Consider the following 20,491-nt stretch of genomic DNA (forward strand, 5'->3'; position numbering starts at 1 on the left):
TAAAGTTACAGGTAAGCCAATAGATTTTATATTTTCCATAGAGTATCATTTTATATCACTGCATTGTAGTTTCAACTATATAACACAGATAGAATCAGTATGATTTGCATATTTTATTTTTCTTCAAAGGTGCTGTACAAAGTATTACAATAGAGTCTCACTTATCCAAGCTAAACGGGCCGGCAGAAGCTTGGATAAGCGAATATCTTGGATAATAAGGAGGTATTAAGGAAAAGCTTATTAAACATCAAATTAGGTTATGATTTTACAAATTAAGCACCAAAACATCATGTTATACAACAAATTTGACAGAAAAAGTAGTTCAATACACAGTAATGCTATGTTGTAATTACTGTATTTATGAATTTAGCAGCAAAATATCACGATATATTGAAAACATTGACTACAAAAATGGCTTGGATAATCCAGAGGCTTGGATAAGCGAGGCTTGGATAAGTGAGACTCCACTGTATGTACTTCTAAACATTTCATTATTTTATTTCTACTCTCTAACTGATTTATTACTATTTTCTAGATGTACCATCCAGTCCACATGGAGTGAAGATAATGGAGGTATCACAGAGTATTGCTAAGGTCGCTTTCAATAAACCAGATTCACATGGAGGGGTCCCAATTCATCATTACCAAGTGGATGTGAAAGAAGTCACTTCCGAAACATGGAAAGTAGTCCTTTCCCATGGAGTTCAGAGTGAGTCTTCATAAGGAAACTAGGGCTAAATCAGAAAAAATGGAAGGAAATGTTTAATTTTGTTGCATTTGCCCATAAGAAAATACTTTTTATGATTTCAGATAAGGAGGAGTATGTACACAAATAAAAACTCCCTAATTTTGAGACATTTTGTAGTGATGAGAAAGATCTACAATCATTTCTAATTGTTCTATGAAGTAAACGAATTTATGTCTGCTCAAAAGTACTGTAGACACTCAAATATTTTATGCTGAAAAAGCCCCCCTCAGCTTATACTCGGGTGAGGGAGAGAGGAAGGTTGGCATTGCTGAAGGGGAGCCATTGATGTTTGCAGTCCTTCCTCTTTGCTCAGCCAAACATGGTGGCCAAAGAAGGAAGGAAGGAAGGAAGGAAGGAAGGAAGGAAGGAAGGAAGGAAGGAAGGAGGGAGGGAGGGAGGGAGGGAGGGAGGGAGGGAGGGAGGGAGGGAGGAAGGAAGGAAGGAAGGAAGGAAGGAAGGAAGGAAGGAAGGAAGGAAAGAAAGAAAGAAAGAAAGAAAGAAAGAAAGAAAGAAAGAAAGAAAGAAAGAAAGAAAGAAAGAAAGAAAGAAAGGGATTTCCATGAGGAAAGGTGGAGGTCTTTGAACTCATTCTCCTGCCCAGCGCAATCATTCCTGAGTCACTTTGAGGCCCCCTTTTAGCGCCTGCTTCATGCAGGCCTCTGTGGGGTCGCTGCCTCGGCCTCCCCCAAGCCACACCTTAGAGGGATGGATGCCTCTCCGCTTCTGACTCACAACCACACCCGGGGACGCCTGTTCGCCCTTCTTCGTTTTCCCCCTCTATTCCTCCTCTTTTTCTTTTACTTTTCCTCCCCTCCTTCCTCTATTCCTCCTCCTCCTTCTTTTTCTTCCTTTCTTCCTCCCTCTCTTTCTCTTCGTTTTCTTGCTCTTCTTCCCCTCCTTCGTCTATTCCTCCTTTTTTTCTTTCTTCCTCCCTCTCTTTCTCTTTTTTCTTGCTCTCCTTCCCCTCCTTCCTCTATTCCTCCTCCTCCTGCTTTTTCTTCTTCCTTCCTCTCCTCCTCTTGGTTTTTCTTCCTCTGCTCCTCCTCTTTCTTCCTTCTTTTCTTTCTTCTCCTCCTGTTTTTCCTTCCTCTTCCTTTTTCTTGCTCCCCTTCTCTTTCCTTTATTCCTCCTCCCCTGCTTCTTTTTCTTCCTTTCTTCTCCCCTCATTTTTCTTCCTTCTTTTTTTCTTTCTCCTCCTTTCTCTATTTCCCTCCTCCCAATTTTTGACATTTGCCAGTAACTGCTGCATTCCCCACCCTAGGCTTATATTTGAGTCAATAAGTTTTCCCAGTTTTTGGTGATAAAATTATGTGCCTCGGCTTATATTTGGGTCAACTTCTACTCGAGTATATACTGGTAAGTCTCATGGTGTTCAGTGGTCTGAATACTTGAATTATGCTTTCCCAACTCCATTAAACATTTTCACAATAGGCACATATCCAACAAGACTTTATTTAGTTTTATTGTTTTAAAAGGCTCTATAATGATGATGTGCAACTGATTATGCAAAAATAATGCAATTCTTCAACCAATTACACAACATCTGCTCAGGTGCCTGTGTAGCCAGTCACAGAGCATTTTATAATAGTAATAATAAAACTTTATTTCTATTCTGCCCTATCTCCCCGAAGGGACTCAGGACAGATTCCAACAAACAACTGGATACATTCAATGCTTTTGTAAAACAGATAGTGATTGGCATTAAATCCCAACAAGACCCTGCATATGAAAACAGTGTTAAGAACCTAACATCAAATTAAATCAAATATCAGTGAATTGAACATAACCTTGATAAATTAAACCAATATAGTCAGACAGAATCAAACAAAAATTATATAGTGACAAAATCTAAATAAATGTTCACAGTAATTTACAAAAGCCAGCTGAAGTTCAACACAGTTGTGTGGGCTGAATCATGTAGCCTATGGTGGTAAATTGGACTGACATAGACTAACAGAACCCAGATACAGCATAGTTCTCAATCAGGATCTGGAAGTGGTCTCTTATTAATTAATGTTCCTCCTCTCCATATGCTAATGAGCAGATGTAGGTTTTTAGTTGTTTTTTGAAGGAGAGGAGGGAGAGGACAAGCCTTATTTCTTTAAGGAGGGAGCTCCAGAGGTGGGGGGCAGACATGGCCTCTCTCTCATTCCCACCAGCCGTACTTGAGATAGGGGTGGGACCTAGAGCAGGGCCTACTCCTCTGACCACAGTGCCCTGGCTGGTTTGTAAGAGGAGATGTGATCGGTCAAGTAGCCTGGACCTGAGCCATTTAGGGCTTTAAAGGTAATGACTAGCACTTTGTATTTAGCCTGGAAGCAGACTGGCAACTAGTGGAGATGCCGTAACGTGGGAGTAGATCTCTCCTATATGGATCTCCTGTTAGTAATCTGTCTGATGATCTCTGAACCAGTTGAAGCTTCTGAACTATCTCTAAAGGCAGCCCCACATAGAGAGTATTGCAGTAGTCCAAGCAGGATGTGACTAAGGCATGGACTACCATGGCCAGATAGGGTGTCTCAAGGTATGGGCACAGCTGTCACACAATTTTTAATTGTACAAAGGCACTCCTGGCCACCACCGATACCTGGGGTTCCAGGGTCAGCAATGAGTCCAGGAGTACCCCCAGACTCCTCACCTGTGTCTTCAGGGGGAGTGCGACCCCATCCAACACAGGCTGTAACCTCATCCCCTGATCCACCTTCCAACTGACCAGGAGTACCTCTGTCTTGACTGGATTTAATTACAACTTATTAGCCCTCATCCAGTCCATCACTGATGACAGGCACTGGTTTAGGGGCAGGATGGCATTCTTGGTATTATTTTTGCTTTGTGTATCCAGTTATTCAAAAGTATAATCCAATACAACCAAGTTTCAATACAGAAATTTTCATTCATCCATATTTATGCCAGTGGTTTTTACATTTGAGTAAGTGTAAGTAGGCTTGCAGTCTTAGGCCCCTTCTATGCTACCATATAATCCAGATTATAAATAGCTAATGTGTTTTTTTTCTGATAGTGATTTTTTTCCTCTGATTCCTTTTCAGAGAAATCCTTTCTTCCCAAAAGACTGCAGGAAACTTTGAAATTTCCTATTTTGGTATTTTATCTTTATATCTAGTCAAAATGCAACCTAGTAAAATGAGAATGGGCATACTTTCTCTAAATACCTCAATATCTATTGCCTTCAACAAGTTACCTATCTGGTGTTGAAAGCTTTTGTATTTGTTTTGTTTTCCTGTGTGATTAAAATCCCAATTTTTCTATGTGTTTAAATTATGTCAGAAACCTACAATTCTTAACAGCAAATTCATTTCTTAATGAAAGAGATAGTATATTCTACAGATGGAAGCAATATTCATACTTATTCACATCTTGGTGAAGAAACAGATTCCCCTGCAGTTAGAAAATCGCATTGGGTAGAATAATAGTCTAGTGAGAATTTTGCATACATTTTTCTTGGTATCTGAAAGTCAACCACCCAAACGATATTTAGGGCAAAACATGGGTTTTCCGTGAAGAACACTGTTTCGGGCACAGGAAATTTGTCTTCTGTGTAGAAACCAAGGCATTTGTGCAGGCTTGCACACACATACATACACAGGGCCCCACATTTTGCTCTGCAGAATAATTCCTCCACATCACTTTGGGATGTTTAACTATAGGTTGAATTATTGCTATTGTACCCTTTCAAGTAATTTCTGATTTATGGAAAACCTAAAGCAAATAAAACGTGGAATGGTACTGTGAAAAATTCAGTATATTTTCCCCATATAACTTTGGAAATGAAACATTCTATTCAACATCTATTAAAAGATGAATAATTCAGCATTTTCAGTTATAGATATTAAATAACGAGTTGCAGTATAGAAAAAAAACCAACTCTTTATTCTCTTTAAATTTATTCCAGAAACGGTCATTAACAGATTGCTACAATGCAACAGGCATGGTAGTTCTGTCTGTTGTTCATTAAGAAATGAACATCTATGCTTAACAACAACAACAACAACATTAAGTCTATTAGTCTGGGATTGTTCTTTCCTGAGTCTCAAGTCTTGAGTTTCACAATTTTGGAAATTGATTTTAATATTAAAAAATAAGGTTAGCTATCCAAAAGGAACTATAGTTTGGCAAGTTCATATTCATTCTCTCATACAGTCTAAAAGATCCCCTTCTAACACAACACACTTATTTCCTGCTGGCATTCATCACACCTCCCACTGAGGAGCTATGGCAGTCTTTTATGCTACAAGTTTCTAACCTTCATTTTCTCACCAGCTACTATTATTTCATAGAATAACGTACATTCTTCCCCATCTAGCACTTTCACTGACAAGCAAGTTAAGGTTAGGTTTGGTCATTCTTGCCTTTCTGAAGAACATTTTTATTCTGTTCAGCTTGGTAATGTATTTTTTTACTTCTTTGTGGATACTACTTGCATTTATTTTGGAAATAGACAAATTATCTACAAGGAAAAATAAAAGCAGTTAGAAATATCAAAATGGGGAATGTTGTCTATGAAAAATCACTTTTTTCCAGTGGCTTCCAAACTTTGTTCTTCTAGGTATATCAAACTTCAACACCCAGAAGTCCTAGTCAGCAATGTTGGTAGATGAAGTCAAAAAACAATTTTAGGGAGCAAAAGTTTTGGAACTACTGCTCTAGTCAGTTGTTCCTCACTAATCATCATCATCATCATCATCATCATCATCATCATCATCATCATCATTTAATTACTTATTAATCGCCCTCCATCCACGATGCTCTAGGCGATTTACAAGATAAAATTGTAAAGGATAAAAATACACACATACAAATATTAATAAAATTAACATAGATTAAAAGCCAACATAGTTATGTCTCTGAATATAACCAACAATCCTGAATTAGTAAGACTGCCTACAAAAGAGAATGGGATGAGAGTGGGTGCCCACTGCTAATACTTAGTACAAAGACCAGAGAAAGCCCAACCCAAGGATGTTTGTAACTTATCACCAGGTCTCAGCTGCAGTTTCAAAACCAGCCTATGCAATAAAATACTTACCACTGGTTCAAACTCAGTAGGACACAAGCCAGGAGGGCTGTGATTGTGTCTTTTCCCCTACACTGCCTACCAGCATATCCCAGATTCAAATTAAAACAACATGGAAATAAGCTGCAATTACTTGATTCCTTGCTGTACATATTAGCATATCTGATTCCTCACTGCCCAGGCTGTATGTGAGATTTATACCCAAACCACTCAAATCCTGAAGGAGGTAGCAGGGCTGATTCATACCTACCACCCCAACTTGTCCCAAATTATGCTATAATGTTGTGACTAGACCTCTTCATAAAATTTTGGCTAGTCAGCCTTTATTTCTCCCTGTTTTCCTTCTACTTTTTGTGGTCTGATCATGAAGAAATATATAAGAAATAGTTTGAACTGTGCACATGAGGGTTCAGCCAGGCCTTAAATACCTTCAAACCACATCTCCATCATGCACCATGTTCTTGTGTCCTGTACCACATGCAAAGGCTCCTGATTTCTGACTATGGAGGTCATCAAAAAGGTACTTCACCCCCCAATCTATCACCACACTGTTCCAAATATCTCTTCTTCTCTCCACCCTTTTAAAGCTGGCACAACCAGTTTCACCCAGGGCCCTTCCACACATGCATTATAACTCAGGTTAAACCAGGTTAAAAAGGGGGGGGGCTGAATGACATTTAGCTAAAATGCAGGAGGAATAGGGTTAAAGGCTGCAAAACACATGTTTAAAAGTAGGCCTTTAAACCCAATTCTTCCTAAGAAACGCACATTTTTCCATGCCTATGTATCCCTGTGTTTTCCTTCCTTCCCCTCCTGCCCTCCTTTTCCTCCTCACCTTACAGGACTAAGCCTTCCATGCAGGCCAGCAGGCATTGTCTTTGTTCCTCCTCCATGGAAGATCCAACAGGAGCCTTGGAAGAGAAATCCCCTCTCTCCTACCCAAAGCCATCCTTTAGCTCTTTCAAAAGAGGGGGGGGATTGAGGCAGGGATTCTTCAGGCCTTGTCCAGTCTTCTTCCAGTAAGTGCAGAGAGAAATGGAGGGCAGGGAGAGGGAGGCCAGCAATATCAATGCCCACTCCTTCTGATCTCAGATCAGCAAGGTGAGTATCTGGAGCCCCCCCCCCCCCCTTACATCTCAAGATAAAGTGGAATTTAAAATCCCAATTTCTTTTGCATTTTTGTCTGTCTGGAAGGTCCCTCAGATTACAGAAGCAGTGCCTGTTTGGTTCTTTCAAAAAGCAAACCAAGTTTTTAAATATCCTAGCTTTCTGATGTGCCACCTGAAACCATTTAGACCGATAATCAAGATTTACTACTTTTACTCATGAAGAGCTTGATACCTTCTACATGGTGGCCTACTAACTCAATGTAGTATTGCAAGCTACAAATATATGTTAAATAGCTAAATTAATTAACCTTTAAAGCAAACTTGCATGACATGCATGGCAGGGGGTTGGACTAGATAGCCCATGTGGTCTCTTTCAACTCTATGATTCTATGGTATGCACATTCAGTAACTTCCCTTTAGCACACACACCATTAAAAGTGTTTTTTAAAAAATGTTTCATGCTCTTGGACCTATGGTGGAGATAGATAAAAACACATAGACTCTTATTATATCTAAACAACATTTCATTATACATTAGAATCATCATCATCATCATCATTAAATTACTTATTAATCGCCCTCCATCCACGATGCTCTAGGCGATTTACAAGATAAAAAAGGATAAAAATACATACATACAAATATTGATTAAAAATATTAAAATAGATTAAAAGCTCTAGTAAAGAGCCAGGTCTTGAGTGCGAGGGTAAAAGGCCCCAACTCACGCATGGCTCTCATATAGGGCGGCAAGGCATTCCATAAGGCAGGGGCAGAAACAGAAAAAGCTCGGCGCCTGGTCCTCTCCAAGTGCACTTCTCTAGGACCCGGTACATAGAGTAAGTCTCATTGGGATGGTCGTTGCGACCTCCAATGATGGGAGAAGGAGAGACGGTCCCTAAGGTACGATGGGCCCTGGCCGTAAAGAGTTTTAAAAGTCAGGACTAGCATCTTATATAGACCACGATAATCAGTTGGAAGCCAATGCAGATGCTGCAGCACTGGTGTTATGTGGCATTTCATGGGTGTTCTTGTGAGTAGCCTGGCTGCCGCATTTTGAACAATACGGAGCTTCCGGGTCGTGGACATCGGAAGCCCAACATACAGGGCGTTGCAATAGTCCAGCCTAGATGTGACCGTGGCATGAATGACTGTTGCCAGAGCCTCATCAGATAGATAGGGTGCCAATTGCCTCGCTTGTCGTAGGTGGAAAAAGGCCTGTTTGCTGGCAGCAGCGACCTGAGCTTCCATTGTCAGCTGCGAATCTAAAACGACACCCAGGCTCTTAGCGGTGGGCGAAGGAGATAGGACAGCACCATCGAAGGTGGGTAGCAAGTGGGTCAGACCAGTTGAACGGCCATGCCAGAGAATCTCAGTCTTTGCCGGGTTCACCTTCAATCTACTAGCACGTAGCCAGTTCGACAGAGCCTCCAGACATAAGGTGAAATTTTCTGGTATTGATGTTGCTCCAGGCTCCAAGCGCAGAAGGAGTGCACCATATTAATAGAAATACAATTTCTGTTACCACATCTTTCATGCCAAATGACTGTTTCTCAATTTTAAAAAAAGATATTTTGGGATATATAGTGAAAACACCAGTACTGTTTTTTTTAATATATTAGAAGTTATTGGAGATTTATTGCATGCAATTCGTCAGTATTGACTTCTGAGTTTTCATATTCTGAATTGTCTATGACACAAATATTCACGTTCTTCCACATTTGATTCCTAAAAGTTTTTTTAAAAAATAAACTGAAAAATAGTAAGCAAGTTTTGAATCTTCAATGGCTGGTTCTATATGTAATTCAAGCTATGATAGATATAGCACTTTGAACCAGGCTTTCCACACAGTTAAATCGATGCAATGGCATCATTTGGAATTGTTGTTCTAGGAGGGAAGGGGGGATGGGGGTAGGGTATGTGTAACAGGAGATCCACGTGTAAGGAATGCATAAAGCATCTTTTGGAATAATGTACCGTATATACTCTAGTATAAGCCAACCCGAATTTAAGCCAAGGCACCTAATTTTACCACAAAAAACTGGGATAACTTATTGACTCGAGTATAAGCTGAGGGTGGGAAATGCAATGGCTATGGGTAAATTTCAAAATAAAAATAGATACCAATAAAATTTCATTAATCAAGGCATCAGTAGGTAAAATGTATTTCAATATTTACCGTATTTCAAAGAAAAACAAAAAACTAGCTCCGTAAGTGGAAAAGTAGGGGCAACAAAAACAATATGGTATTAACAATGACCTAATACTACTACTACTAATAATAAAAACTTCATTTGGATCCCACCCTATCTCCCCATGAGGACTCAGGCCGGCTTCCAACATAGTAACAGGCAAACATTCAATGCTTATATAAACAATTCAGAGCTAGATATAGATCTATAGTTATAGATACTAATTTCACATATGCATTTTCCCCTGAAACGTTTGCAAATCCCCGTGTGTGTGTGTGTGTGTGTGTGTGTGTGTGTGTGCATTTCTCCTACAATATTTGCAAGCCCTATATATATATATATACATATCTATCTAGAAATGTCTATATATATTTGTGTGTTCATTTTCCACGTGTAATATTTGCAAGCCCTATATATAGGTAGGTAAGAATATATTCATATCTATCCATATCTATCTCTCTTTATATAGATATTTGCAGAGACTTGCAAACATATGAGGGTAAATTCATATATAAAATTAATGTATATAGATAGATACACATATAAAGGTATATAGAGATGGCAAAAGCTTACAATGGGTTAATGCCTATATATCTGTAGGAGAGTTTAACAAATATTTCAGGGGAAAATGCTTTCATAAGATTAATGAATATATATTTTTCTTCTTCCTGACTTGCAAGGGTGTCTTTCTCTTTTCAAAACATTCCCTTGATTAAGAGCAAGGGAGGCTTTGCAAAAGAAAACACACTGATAAGGCAGAAGAGAGAAATAGATCACATATTGCAAGCAATAGCCTGCAGGCTCTGTTGCTGGCCTTGACCTTGATCCGATTATAAGCCGGGGGAGGCTTTTTCAGCTCATAAATAAGGGCTGAAAAACTCGGCTTATCTTCGAGTATATATGGTATATTGAGATAAGACTTATATGGCAAAATTTTGTTAAATGAATGGATGTATCAATAAATAGAAAAAAAAATCAGACTATGTACCCATGTATTGTGTTGAAAACAGATCATAGGGTCAGTCCACATATTCAGCTATTTTTACGTTACCTTAACCTTTAAGGTCAACCAAACAACACTACAGAGTATTTCATGTGGTTTATATACTATGGATACAAAGAGAAAATACAATTTTACCTATCTTAAATTAGTATGTCCCTGGAAATGCCCTGCCCAACGACCCCATCAGGGAGGTTGCTGTAGTGGGTTCCCTCCTGCACGCCATCTTCTTGGGGCTCCTTTGCACCAGGAGCCCCTAGAGCTTTGGCTGCCCAGGGCCTGCCGGCTAATTGGAAGCAGGTCTTGCCCCTCCCCCTGACCAAGAGTCCCTTGGATTCATTGGCAGCCAATTTAAGGCTGGGTTAGGCCAGCTAGTGTTTTTCCAGGCTGTCCCACCCCACCCACCTTTCAATTCTGTTGACCTTGTGTTTTTTGTATTGTCAGAGTTTGGCATTGGGCCCTGGATCCCGTTGGCATATCTCCCCCCCCCCCCCCCCCACCAGTGTGGCTGTACCGGTGTCCTGGCATGGAACCAGTTGGCAAACGGTCGCACCCCCAGGCGTGTTTAATTGCATCAGTCAGCAGCAAGCTGTCTGATTCATGGTCCAGGATCCATGCATGGTGGCCAACCCTGTTATCATTTGTAAGCAATAAACAAGTTGTGGTTTTTTGTTATCCTAACACTGTGTGTTTGTCTTCCTTCTGGCGGGAGGGGGTGGTCACCCCTGCCTGCATAACATTATAGGCGTTTATATTCCTATGCTACATTGAAACTGCGTGGTGCTAAATTTTGCTTTGATATATTCTCACATAGTAACTTTAAATAGAACCTGTAAGATTGAAAAGCTTTAAAGAATTAGGAGCATCAGAAATAAAATGTATATTCCTAAAAGAACTCATAACAAGAAAAAAGTGATTTCTATTGGCCTTGTAGAAACAACATTGTAATGAATAATCTCATTTTCTACACCCAGAGGCTACATTTCCGAGAACAGATGTAAATTTTTAAACTTAATGCTGGTCACACCTATTTATATAATGTGTGTTTAATTATAACTGCAGAATCTCTTTTTTCCTTTTTTTTGAAACTGGAAGTTTGAAATCTAAACCATACAATAAAAAAGAAATAAAACAAGTTAATTAATTTTTATTAGTAAAAGTCCACCCTCCATGGTGTTTCATTTCAGAATGTAAGTGTATAGTAAATCTCACCCAGTATTAAATATGTAAAATGAAGACTGGGACATTTAACTGTTTTGAAGAACTTCCATGGGATAGATATCAGAAATATGCATGAAATATATTGATACAACAAATTAAATGAAAGAAAACAATTAGAATAATTATTGGAATCCTAAAACTATGCATTTTTAAATTATAAATGGGACTCTTACACTCTTACTCATCAAGGAAAGAAAAGGTAATTTTAAAAGTAAAGTTATTGGCTTACCTTTGTTTCTTATCCTAATAGCAAATATTTATTTTGTTCTTTACATCAGAAATTATTATTTGACATTTAGGGAAAGAAAAAAAAATGGTGGTATAAATGACAACCATTTTTCAACTTCTCTTACTGTTTTCCTTGCCTGGATAGTCCTATTGCTAAAGCAGAACTGAAGGGTTTTTTATTCTTATTCATATATCTTTGTCTCCTAAAAATGGGTCATTCTGTATCTGTGCAGATGCATCCTCAGAAATCCCTAGAGCTAGATATCTTTTATAGGAACCTTATCTCCCTCTCCCATGCATACCCCTGGTCTTGAAACTCTTCACTTTCTTTTCATTCACCTCATCTATATTTTCTGCAGGGAGCATGCTCATTAGAACATTAGTAGGGGTTTTTTGGAGAAATTATTCATTCTTTTTTTGTTCTTCTTCATTTTATTTCTATTTTTCCATTTCATTCATTTCATTTTTTCCCTCTTTGAAGACTTGGACATGGTCAGAAAATTCCTCAGTCTGAAAGTCACTGCCATGTATCTGAAAGACAGTTACCAGCTTCTTGACACATCTTCATATCTTAAGGGCCTTCTTTGGGAAGCCACAGACAAGCTCCTATAAATGGCTTCCGTGGGCATTTGCTGCACTAAAAAGCAAATGGAGTGAATCTCAGATGCTCCTTTCTCTTCATATCCTCAGCACTCGGTCTCATCCTTCTATATCTTCTTTGGTACTGAAGACTCTTGTTCGTGAAACTGCCTATAGGAAGGACTCCCAGCAAAAAGTTGAAAAAATAGTGAAGTAAACTAAGAATTCAATAAGCATATTACCCAATTTTAAACACCATGTACTGTATATTGTTCCACACTCCTCCAGAGGACATGCCATGTCATTAAATTGTTATTCTTTGTCTTCTCAGAGTTTAAGGATATCTGGGGTCATAACTATGAGATGTTGTCTGATGATTTGCAAACGTTAGGTTACTTGTAAAGACTAGCAAGCTAAGTTCGAAAGAAAAAGACAGTATAGGAATTGCCTATGCTCTCAGAATTGGACAAGGCATCCAAAAGCATATTGTGACTTATCTGAAGTCTCCGTTTGACTAAGGATACTTCAACGTCATACCACCCTAGGCCATCTATGGGAATCCAAAATAGGCCATATGCTTGCCAGTATCCCCTTCCAGGTATCCTTTGAGTGAGGCAAATATTCACTTTTTGGCTCTATTTCCAAAGAGGAGATAATGGACAGGACTTTGGTTCTCACCAGGGGTTCAGATAGGCTCCCCAGTATCTCATACCTGTTTTGGATAATCTCCAAAGCACTAGACTAAAAGATGTTCAGTTACTATGATCACTGTCTCCAAAGGTGAGATCATAGGCAGGCCCTCTGTACTTATTAAGGGTTCTTTGGAACACTGTATAGCAGGATAAATCTACAAAGTCGAATTTGGCACCTTATCACTATCTATGATTTCAAACTTATCTAGAGGACACCATTCACATCAGCTACCATCTCACTGATGAGATTCCCCTCTTCTACAAGTTCAAGAATGTCCAAGGATCATTATCAGGAGATGTGTTGTGAGCCTCCTCCTTTTCCTTGATATCACATTTGATATAATCTGGGATTGGCATGCATATGTGTAACCTTGGTGGTAAATCCCTTATTTTTAGAATGAGAGAGCATGATATCAAAGTCCTCAAATTCCATATACTTAAGCTACAAGCAGGCCTTCATATGTACCTTTAATCTAACATGTCCTTAAAGTGTGATTTTTGTAATTAATAGACACTTGTAAGTAACTAGACATGGATATTCTTTACACTAATGAAATGTTTTGACCCTGTTTAGTATGTTCCTTTTGAAATGTAATTTTATTCCTCCCTCATTACTGAAGAAGTAGCTCACTATAAGTAACTGTGTGGCTTGTGGCTTGTTATTTCTTAAGTCTGAGCACATGCTTCAAAGAAGGACTTGGGGGAGAGGGGGTAAAGCTTCTGTCATGTTTTTCATGTGTCACTCTGAGTTGAAGGAAAGTAGAATGCAGGGCTTAATTATCTTATCATTTATGGATTGCCCTTTAGCATACAGATTGAAATATCTTTATTATGAAAGAGCAAACTGGCATTTTAGCTGTTTTGTGACATTTTAACCAGATGTCTGATTCACAATTTATTAATTGAATTGTTATTTGAGTTTTTGACACAGATGTAATTGGGTCAGTAAGACATTTCCTCCTTAAAATCAATATAGTGACTTCTTAGAAAGAACTATTCTTCTCCTTTGTTTGCCAACAATACTTCATATTTGTGAACAATTTCTTAGAAAAAAGGCCTTGTAAAATTAGATAGAAACAGTATTTATTTTCATGATCATTTGAATATAGTTTTTACAACATTCAAGGATATACAAGAAATAATTTGTGGTACACAGCATGATAAATGTTTTGGAGAACATTTGAATTTTTCTTTGTGAAAGGACAGCTAGATCAATCACATGGTAATATCAGTGGTATTTTTATATAAACTTTTCAATCATTTGGAAGAGAGAGTTCCACTGCCGAACAGCACTCACAGTGAGGAAGTTCTTCCTGATATTCAGGTGGAATCTCCTTTCCTGTAGTTTAAAGCCATTGTTCCGCGTCCTAGTCTCCAGGGCAGCAGCAAACAAGTTTGCTCCCTCCTCCCTATGACTTCCCCTCACATATTTATACATGGCTATCATGTCTCCTCTCAGCCTTCTCTTCTGCAGGCTAAACATGCCCAGCTCTTTAAAGCACTCCTCATAGGGCTTGTTCTCCAGACCCTTGATCATTTTAGTCACCCTCCTCTGGACACATTCCAGCTTGTCTACATCTCCCTTCAACTGCGGTGCCCAGAATTGGACACAGTATTCCAGGTGTGGTCTGACCAACGCAGAATAGATGGGTAGCATGACTTCCCTGGATCTAGACACTATACCACTATTGATGCAGGCCAAAATCCCATTGGCTTTTTAAGCTGCCGCATCACATTGTTGGCTTATGTTTAACTTGTTGTCCATGAGGACTCCAAGGTATTTTTCACACATACTGCTGTCGAGCCAAGCATCCCCCATTCTGTATCTTTGCATTCCATTTTTTTCTGCCAAAGTGGAGTGTCTTGCATTTGTCCCTGTTGAACTTCATTTTGTTAGTTTCAGCCCATCTCTCTAGTCTGTTAAGATCATTTCTGGAGTGTTAGCTATCCCTCCCAGTTTGGTGTCATCTGCAAACTTGATAATCAAGCCTTCTAACCCTTTGTCTAAGTCATTAATAAAGATGTTGAACAGAACCGGGCCCAGGACGGAACCGTATGGCACACCACTTGTCACTTCTTTCCAAGATGAAGAAGACGCATTGGTGAACACCATTTGGGTTTGTTCGCTTAGTCAATTACAGATCCACCTAACTGTAGTTTTGTCTAGCCCACATTTTACTTGTTTGTTTGCCAGGAGGTCATGGAGGATGTTGTCGAAGGCCTTACTGAAATCCAGGTATGCTACATCCACAGCGTTACCTGTATCCACCCAGCTTGTAACTCTATTGAAAAAAAGAGATCAAATTAGTCTGGCATGACTTGTTTTTGGTAAATCCATGTTGACTATTAATGATGACCACATTTGTTTCTAAATGTTTGCAGACCACTTCCTTAATGATCTTTTCCAGAATCTTGCCTGGTATCAATGTGAGGCTGACCAGACGGTAATTGTTTGGGTCATCCTTTTTTCCCTTCTTGAAGATAGGGACTACATTCACCCTCCTCCAATCTGCTAGGACTTCTCCCATTCTCCAAGAGCTCTCAAAGATGATTGCTAGTGGTTCTGAAATAACTTCTACTAGTTCCTTCAATACTCTTGGATGTAGTAGATCTGGCCCCAGGGATTCATTTAGAGCGGCCAGGTGTTCCTGAACAACTTGCTTCCCTATTTGGGGTTAGATTTCCCCTAATCCTTTGTCCATTCCATGTTGCTGAGGTAATCTATACGGGATGTATCCAGAGCATGGACCACCCTGGCCAAGTCAGACTTCCCAAGGTACGGGAAGCTCCCTTGGCCACCACTGAAACCTGGGAATCCAGGCTCAACAATGAGTCCAGGATCACTCGCAAGCTTCGAACCTGCGTCTTCAGGCGGAGTATAACCCCGTCCAACACAGGCTGTTATATCCATTATCAATGCTGTACTGAGTAAAGATGGAAACTTTTCTTCTTTATTGTAAAGAGATACACATTTTTCCAGCACTTTCTTTATATATTGAAAAGTTATAGAGAAATATTTAGATGATTTTATGATTTTACTTTTAATTCTCATATTTTAGTCCATTAATTATATCCACATGTATACAATTAAATAAATATGCATATATAAACATACGTAACTATAAAAGCACACATGATTTACCATGTAATAACAACAGACAAAATTGATTATGGTACCATCACAATATACTTGTGTGATTTAATTACAATAATGTATATTTAACAGATTCATTAATGTAATTGTTTTTAGCTGTTTAATATTAAAGATGAGCTATTTGCCCTCTCCTCTGCAGATCCTCATATGTAATTTTCTCTGGAAAACTTGAGAATCTGCTGGACCTGATTTTAAAGGAATGCAAGAAGGGAGAAAGAGAATGTCTGCTATGCAAACAGAAGGCCGCTTGTACAATATTGGATTTCAATCAAAGTCTTCCTTTGCATGTAGAAGATATTTATTGATATTTAGTTTCTCAGCATAAGTTCTTTTTTATGCTCATGAAATAAATGAAGCTGACATTTTACAAAGGGCTTTGCATGTTTTCCACAACATATCTATTTTTAGATAACTTTTGCTCTTTTTCTTTTAGCAATGGTGCTTCTCAGCAGTCTAGAACCAAATACAACATATGAAATCAAGGTTGCTGCTGTAAATGGAAAGGGGCAAGGAGAATATAGCAAAATAGAAACATTTCAGACCCTACCAGTTCGTAAGTAATCTTATTGCTATTTTTATTCACATAAACACACACATTGTTTCAAATTACTCATACTTTGGTGGACACACACACATGAACCAGTATTATCATTGTTGTTGTCATGCTCTTTATGTCTGTCAGTAGTTCTACAGAATGAAGAGAAAATTATTCATTGATGAGTGCTCTAAAGAACAGTGTTATATATTCTATCATCTGATCTATAGTTTTGAGAGCCGTTTCTTCTGTAGGAGAACCTAAAAAATTATTGATCATTCAACTAATTTTGATGCACTTTAAAAATTATAAACTTCACTTATTCAGGAATAAATTATCGGATTCCACTATGGATCCTAATGAGAAAAAAAAATACATGATCCAGTACTGACATATACTATATTTACAACTTGTATAGAAGTTATGTAATACATTCTACACATTTTGCTTAGAAATCTAAAGATTATTTGTGTCACTGCACATTTGAGGTGTCTGATGATGTAACAAACTATGTTTGGAAATACCTACAATAGCCAATAACACATTCTGACCTCTGTTGTCAAGCAACCCATATGTGGATCTCTTGTTTACCTTATAGTAAGGCAGATATGATTATCTGAGTTTTTTGTACTATCAAGAAGCAGATGTGATTATGATCTTCATGCATTGCAACATCTTTTTTTGCATACAACTAGCACTATGAGGAGATGGCCCATTTTCCTCAAGTCAGGAAAAATCACAAAGACAGGATTTTGCTTGTATCAGAAGGTTTATGCTAATTATATTTAAGATAATTATGTCCTGACTTATTAATATAGTTGCCAAACATTAATATACAATTTTAGCTCTTGGATTAGGGAAAAGATTGCAGACAAAAAATGAATATTATGAATTTATTTTCCATGTCACCAGACACATCCATCTTGTGTAAAACAAAGAGTTGTGTAGCAGTGTAATAGTACAAGCAAACCTAAGGCCGGGCTGTAGCACAGGCTGGTTAGCAGCCAGCTTCAACAAATCACTCTGACCAGGAGGTCATGAGTTTGAGGCTAGACCGTGCCTGCGTCTGTCTCTGTCTCTGTTCTATGTTATGGCATTGAATGTTTGCCTTATATGTGTGCAATGTGAGCCGTCCTGAGTCCCCTTCGGGTTGAGAAGGGCAGAATATAAATACTGTAAATAAATAAATAAATAAATAAATAAATAAAGCAAACTTCCTTATTCTTTACTGTTTCTAATTCTCAGTGTTTGCTTCTGTTCAGAAAACTGTTCAGAATATTTATTTTATTTTCATAATAGAAATAAAAAACATCATAAATATTTATTATTAGCTGAGTTCTGTGACAATTATTTTGAAGGAGAGGGATGTATAATTTAATAAGGCTAAGATCTAAACCTTAGTTTACCAACTCATAGGGAAGGAGAAGAGCTGCTGCTATCAATTTTCTCTTTCCCCTCTCAATCCCTGACATCTCATTCCACGCATGCTATTTGCTCTATACCTCATTCTGAGGGATCCAATGGCATTTGTATGGTGAATATGTAGCTTTCCTAGCATGGGCCTGTATTTTTTCATTACCCTTTATATCTGTCACTTTTTTATGATTAAAGCTAATAATGATGATGACAATACAATCTATTTTTCTGTTTAATGATGGACATTTGCATCTCCATATATAGGACCAATGGGTCCTATATATGGAGATGCAAATGTCCATCATTAAACAGAAAATATAGATTGCATTGTCATTATTATTATTCATTTTATTCATATTCTGCCTTTCTCCCTGTAGGGACTCAAGACAGCTAACAATCCCACACTTCAGTCAATTTTAAAAAGCAGCAATTCAAAAGTTTTAAAAACAAATAATACAATGTGGTAAAATGTAACAGATTAAAATGTAATAAGTACACTTAAAATAGCATTTAAAACTCACATCCCCCCTTATCCCTCCTGCAAACTCCTCAAAGCCTGACCCTGATCCTTCCCCAAATGCCTGCTGGAAGGAGGCCTTAAACTGCCTGTGGAAGACCAGCAGAGATTGGGCCATCCTGGTCTCTCTTGGGAGGGAGTTCCACAGTCTGGGAGTAGTCACTGAAAAAGCCCTCTTCCATGTTCCCACCAAAAGCGCTTGAGCAGGTGATGAGACAGAGAAAAGGCCATCCCCAGTAGATTGCAGATGTCTACCATCTTTATAAAAAGAGATGCGGTCTTTCAGATAACCTGGACTGATGTCACATAGGCTTTTGTAGATCAAAACCATAACTTTGAATTGTGCCCAGAAACATGTCAGCAGCCAGTGGAGCTGTTGCAACAGAGGAGTTGTATGCTCCCTGTAGAGTGCCCCAGTTAGCAGTCTGGCTGATTCTCTTTGGACCAAGTGAAATTTCAGAGCACTTTTCAAAGGCATCCCCATGTAGAGCACATTACAATTGTTCAACTGGGATGTAACCAAGGCATGTACTACTGTGGCCAGATCTGACTTCTCCAGGAATGAGTGTAGTTAGTACATTAGGTTTAAATGCAAAAGCACTCATGATAACTGCTGATACCTGGGCCTCCAGGTTCGAAGTGGAATCCAGGAGTATTCCCAAACTATGAACCGGTGTTTTCAAGGGAAGTGTGACCCCCATTCAGCACAGGCTGGATCACTATTCCCTGGTCTGTCTTATGACTGACCAAGAGCACCTCTATCTTATCTGGATTAAGCTTCCATTTCTTTGCCCTCATCCAGTCTATTACAGTTACCAGACACCGGTTTAGCAGAGGAACTGCTTGGGAGGGACTTCCAAAGTCTGGGGGTAGTCACTGAAAAGGTTATCTTCTATGTTACCACCATGAAAGTGAAAAGGAGTGATAGTGTTGGGTGTCATCTACATATATATGGCACTGCACTCCAAAACTCCAGATGACCTCTCCCAGTTATTTCATGTATATGCTGAACACAGAGCCCTGAGAGACCCCACAGGCCAATGGCCAAGGAGTCAAAGAGAAGTCCTCCTTAGAATGTCCTTTCAGGAAGGAATGGAACCACTGAAGAACAGTACCTCCAAGCCCCGTCCCAGAAAGGTAGCTCAGAAGGATACCATGGTTGATGGTATCAAAAGCTGTTGAAAGGTCCGGGAGAACTAACAGGGAAACACTTCCCCTGCCCAGTTCTCTGCATAAGTCATCCACCAAAGCAACCAAAGCTGTCTCTGTCTCATAACCAGGACTGAAACCAGACTGAAATGGATTTAAATAATATATCCTTGCTCATATGTGGAACTTTGGTCATACTAATATAAGAAATTGATTCTTGAAGAATTCACTTTAATTCAAACAGATTTGGTGAAATTTGTTTTCAAAAGAATCATAGCATTAATTTTGCCTATGGTAGTGTGTGCATTACTTGCAACATAATTCTAAATGTCTGGAGCTAAACTCAGTTTTTAGTCCAAACTAAAGTCAATCCATGGAATCAATGAAACTTTTAAGCCATCTAAGGTGGGATAGAATTCAATAAATAAATAACCAAGTTCTTGTTGGATCATTGAGTCTATATAATTGGATTTGGTTTATGTATTTGTATTCATCCCCGTGGATATAAGGCTTCTTTTTTAAAAAGATATATACTATCAAGAAGATGATGCTTCTTCTTAAAATGTACTTAACAATTTTTCTCTTTGGCTAGAGGACAGCTCCTCTCTTTAAAGGCCTTGCCCCACTCACCAAGCAGGGAAGTTGTGGCTGTAGGTGGTCCACCACCCGCCATCTTCCCTTGGTGTCTCCTTCTCTAGCACATGAAACAGCAGCCAATCAGGTAGAACCTCCTGTCTGAATCTGATTGGCCATTCTAGGCAAGGTCTTCACTCCGGTCTACTTGCCGGGTATTTAAGACAGCCCAGCAGCTCCCCAGCTCAGTCGCCTCCAAGAGCTTTCCCCCTCTGACACTTAGTTCTTTGTTTTTGCTAGTCTGTATTACCTGTTGTTTTTGGTCACAACTTGGGGGAGTGGGCATGGG

At 38.9% G+C, this 20,491-nt stretch overlaps 1 protein-coding gene across 5 annotated transcripts in view; it reads left to right on the plus strand.

The window, feature by feature from the left end:
- Window positions 1-20,491, plus strand: part of ncam2 (neural cell adhesion molecule 2) — a 401,448-nt gene that overhangs the window by 297,879 nt on the left and 83,078 nt on the right. For 4 of the 5 annotated variants that reach the window (XM_062975023.1, XM_008107637.3, XM_008107636.3 and 1 more), the window contains 2 exons: window positions 536-709; window positions 16,386-16,505. In XM_062975023.1, coding sequence (XP_062831093.1) covers window positions 536-709; window positions 16,386-16,505 — 294 coding nt within the window. Of the gene's footprint in view, window positions 1-535; window positions 710-6,622; window positions 6,882-16,385; window positions 16,506-20,491 lie in introns of those variants that run through there. The other variant, XR_010004200.1, reaches the window with a different exon arrangement.

This window comes from Anolis carolinensis, chromosome 3 (assembly GCF_035594765.1).
Source record: "Anolis carolinensis isolate JA03-04 chromosome 3, rAnoCar3.1.pri, whole genome shotgun sequence".
NCBI lineage: Eukaryota > Metazoa > Chordata > Lepidosauria > Squamata > Dactyloidae > Anolis > Anolis carolinensis.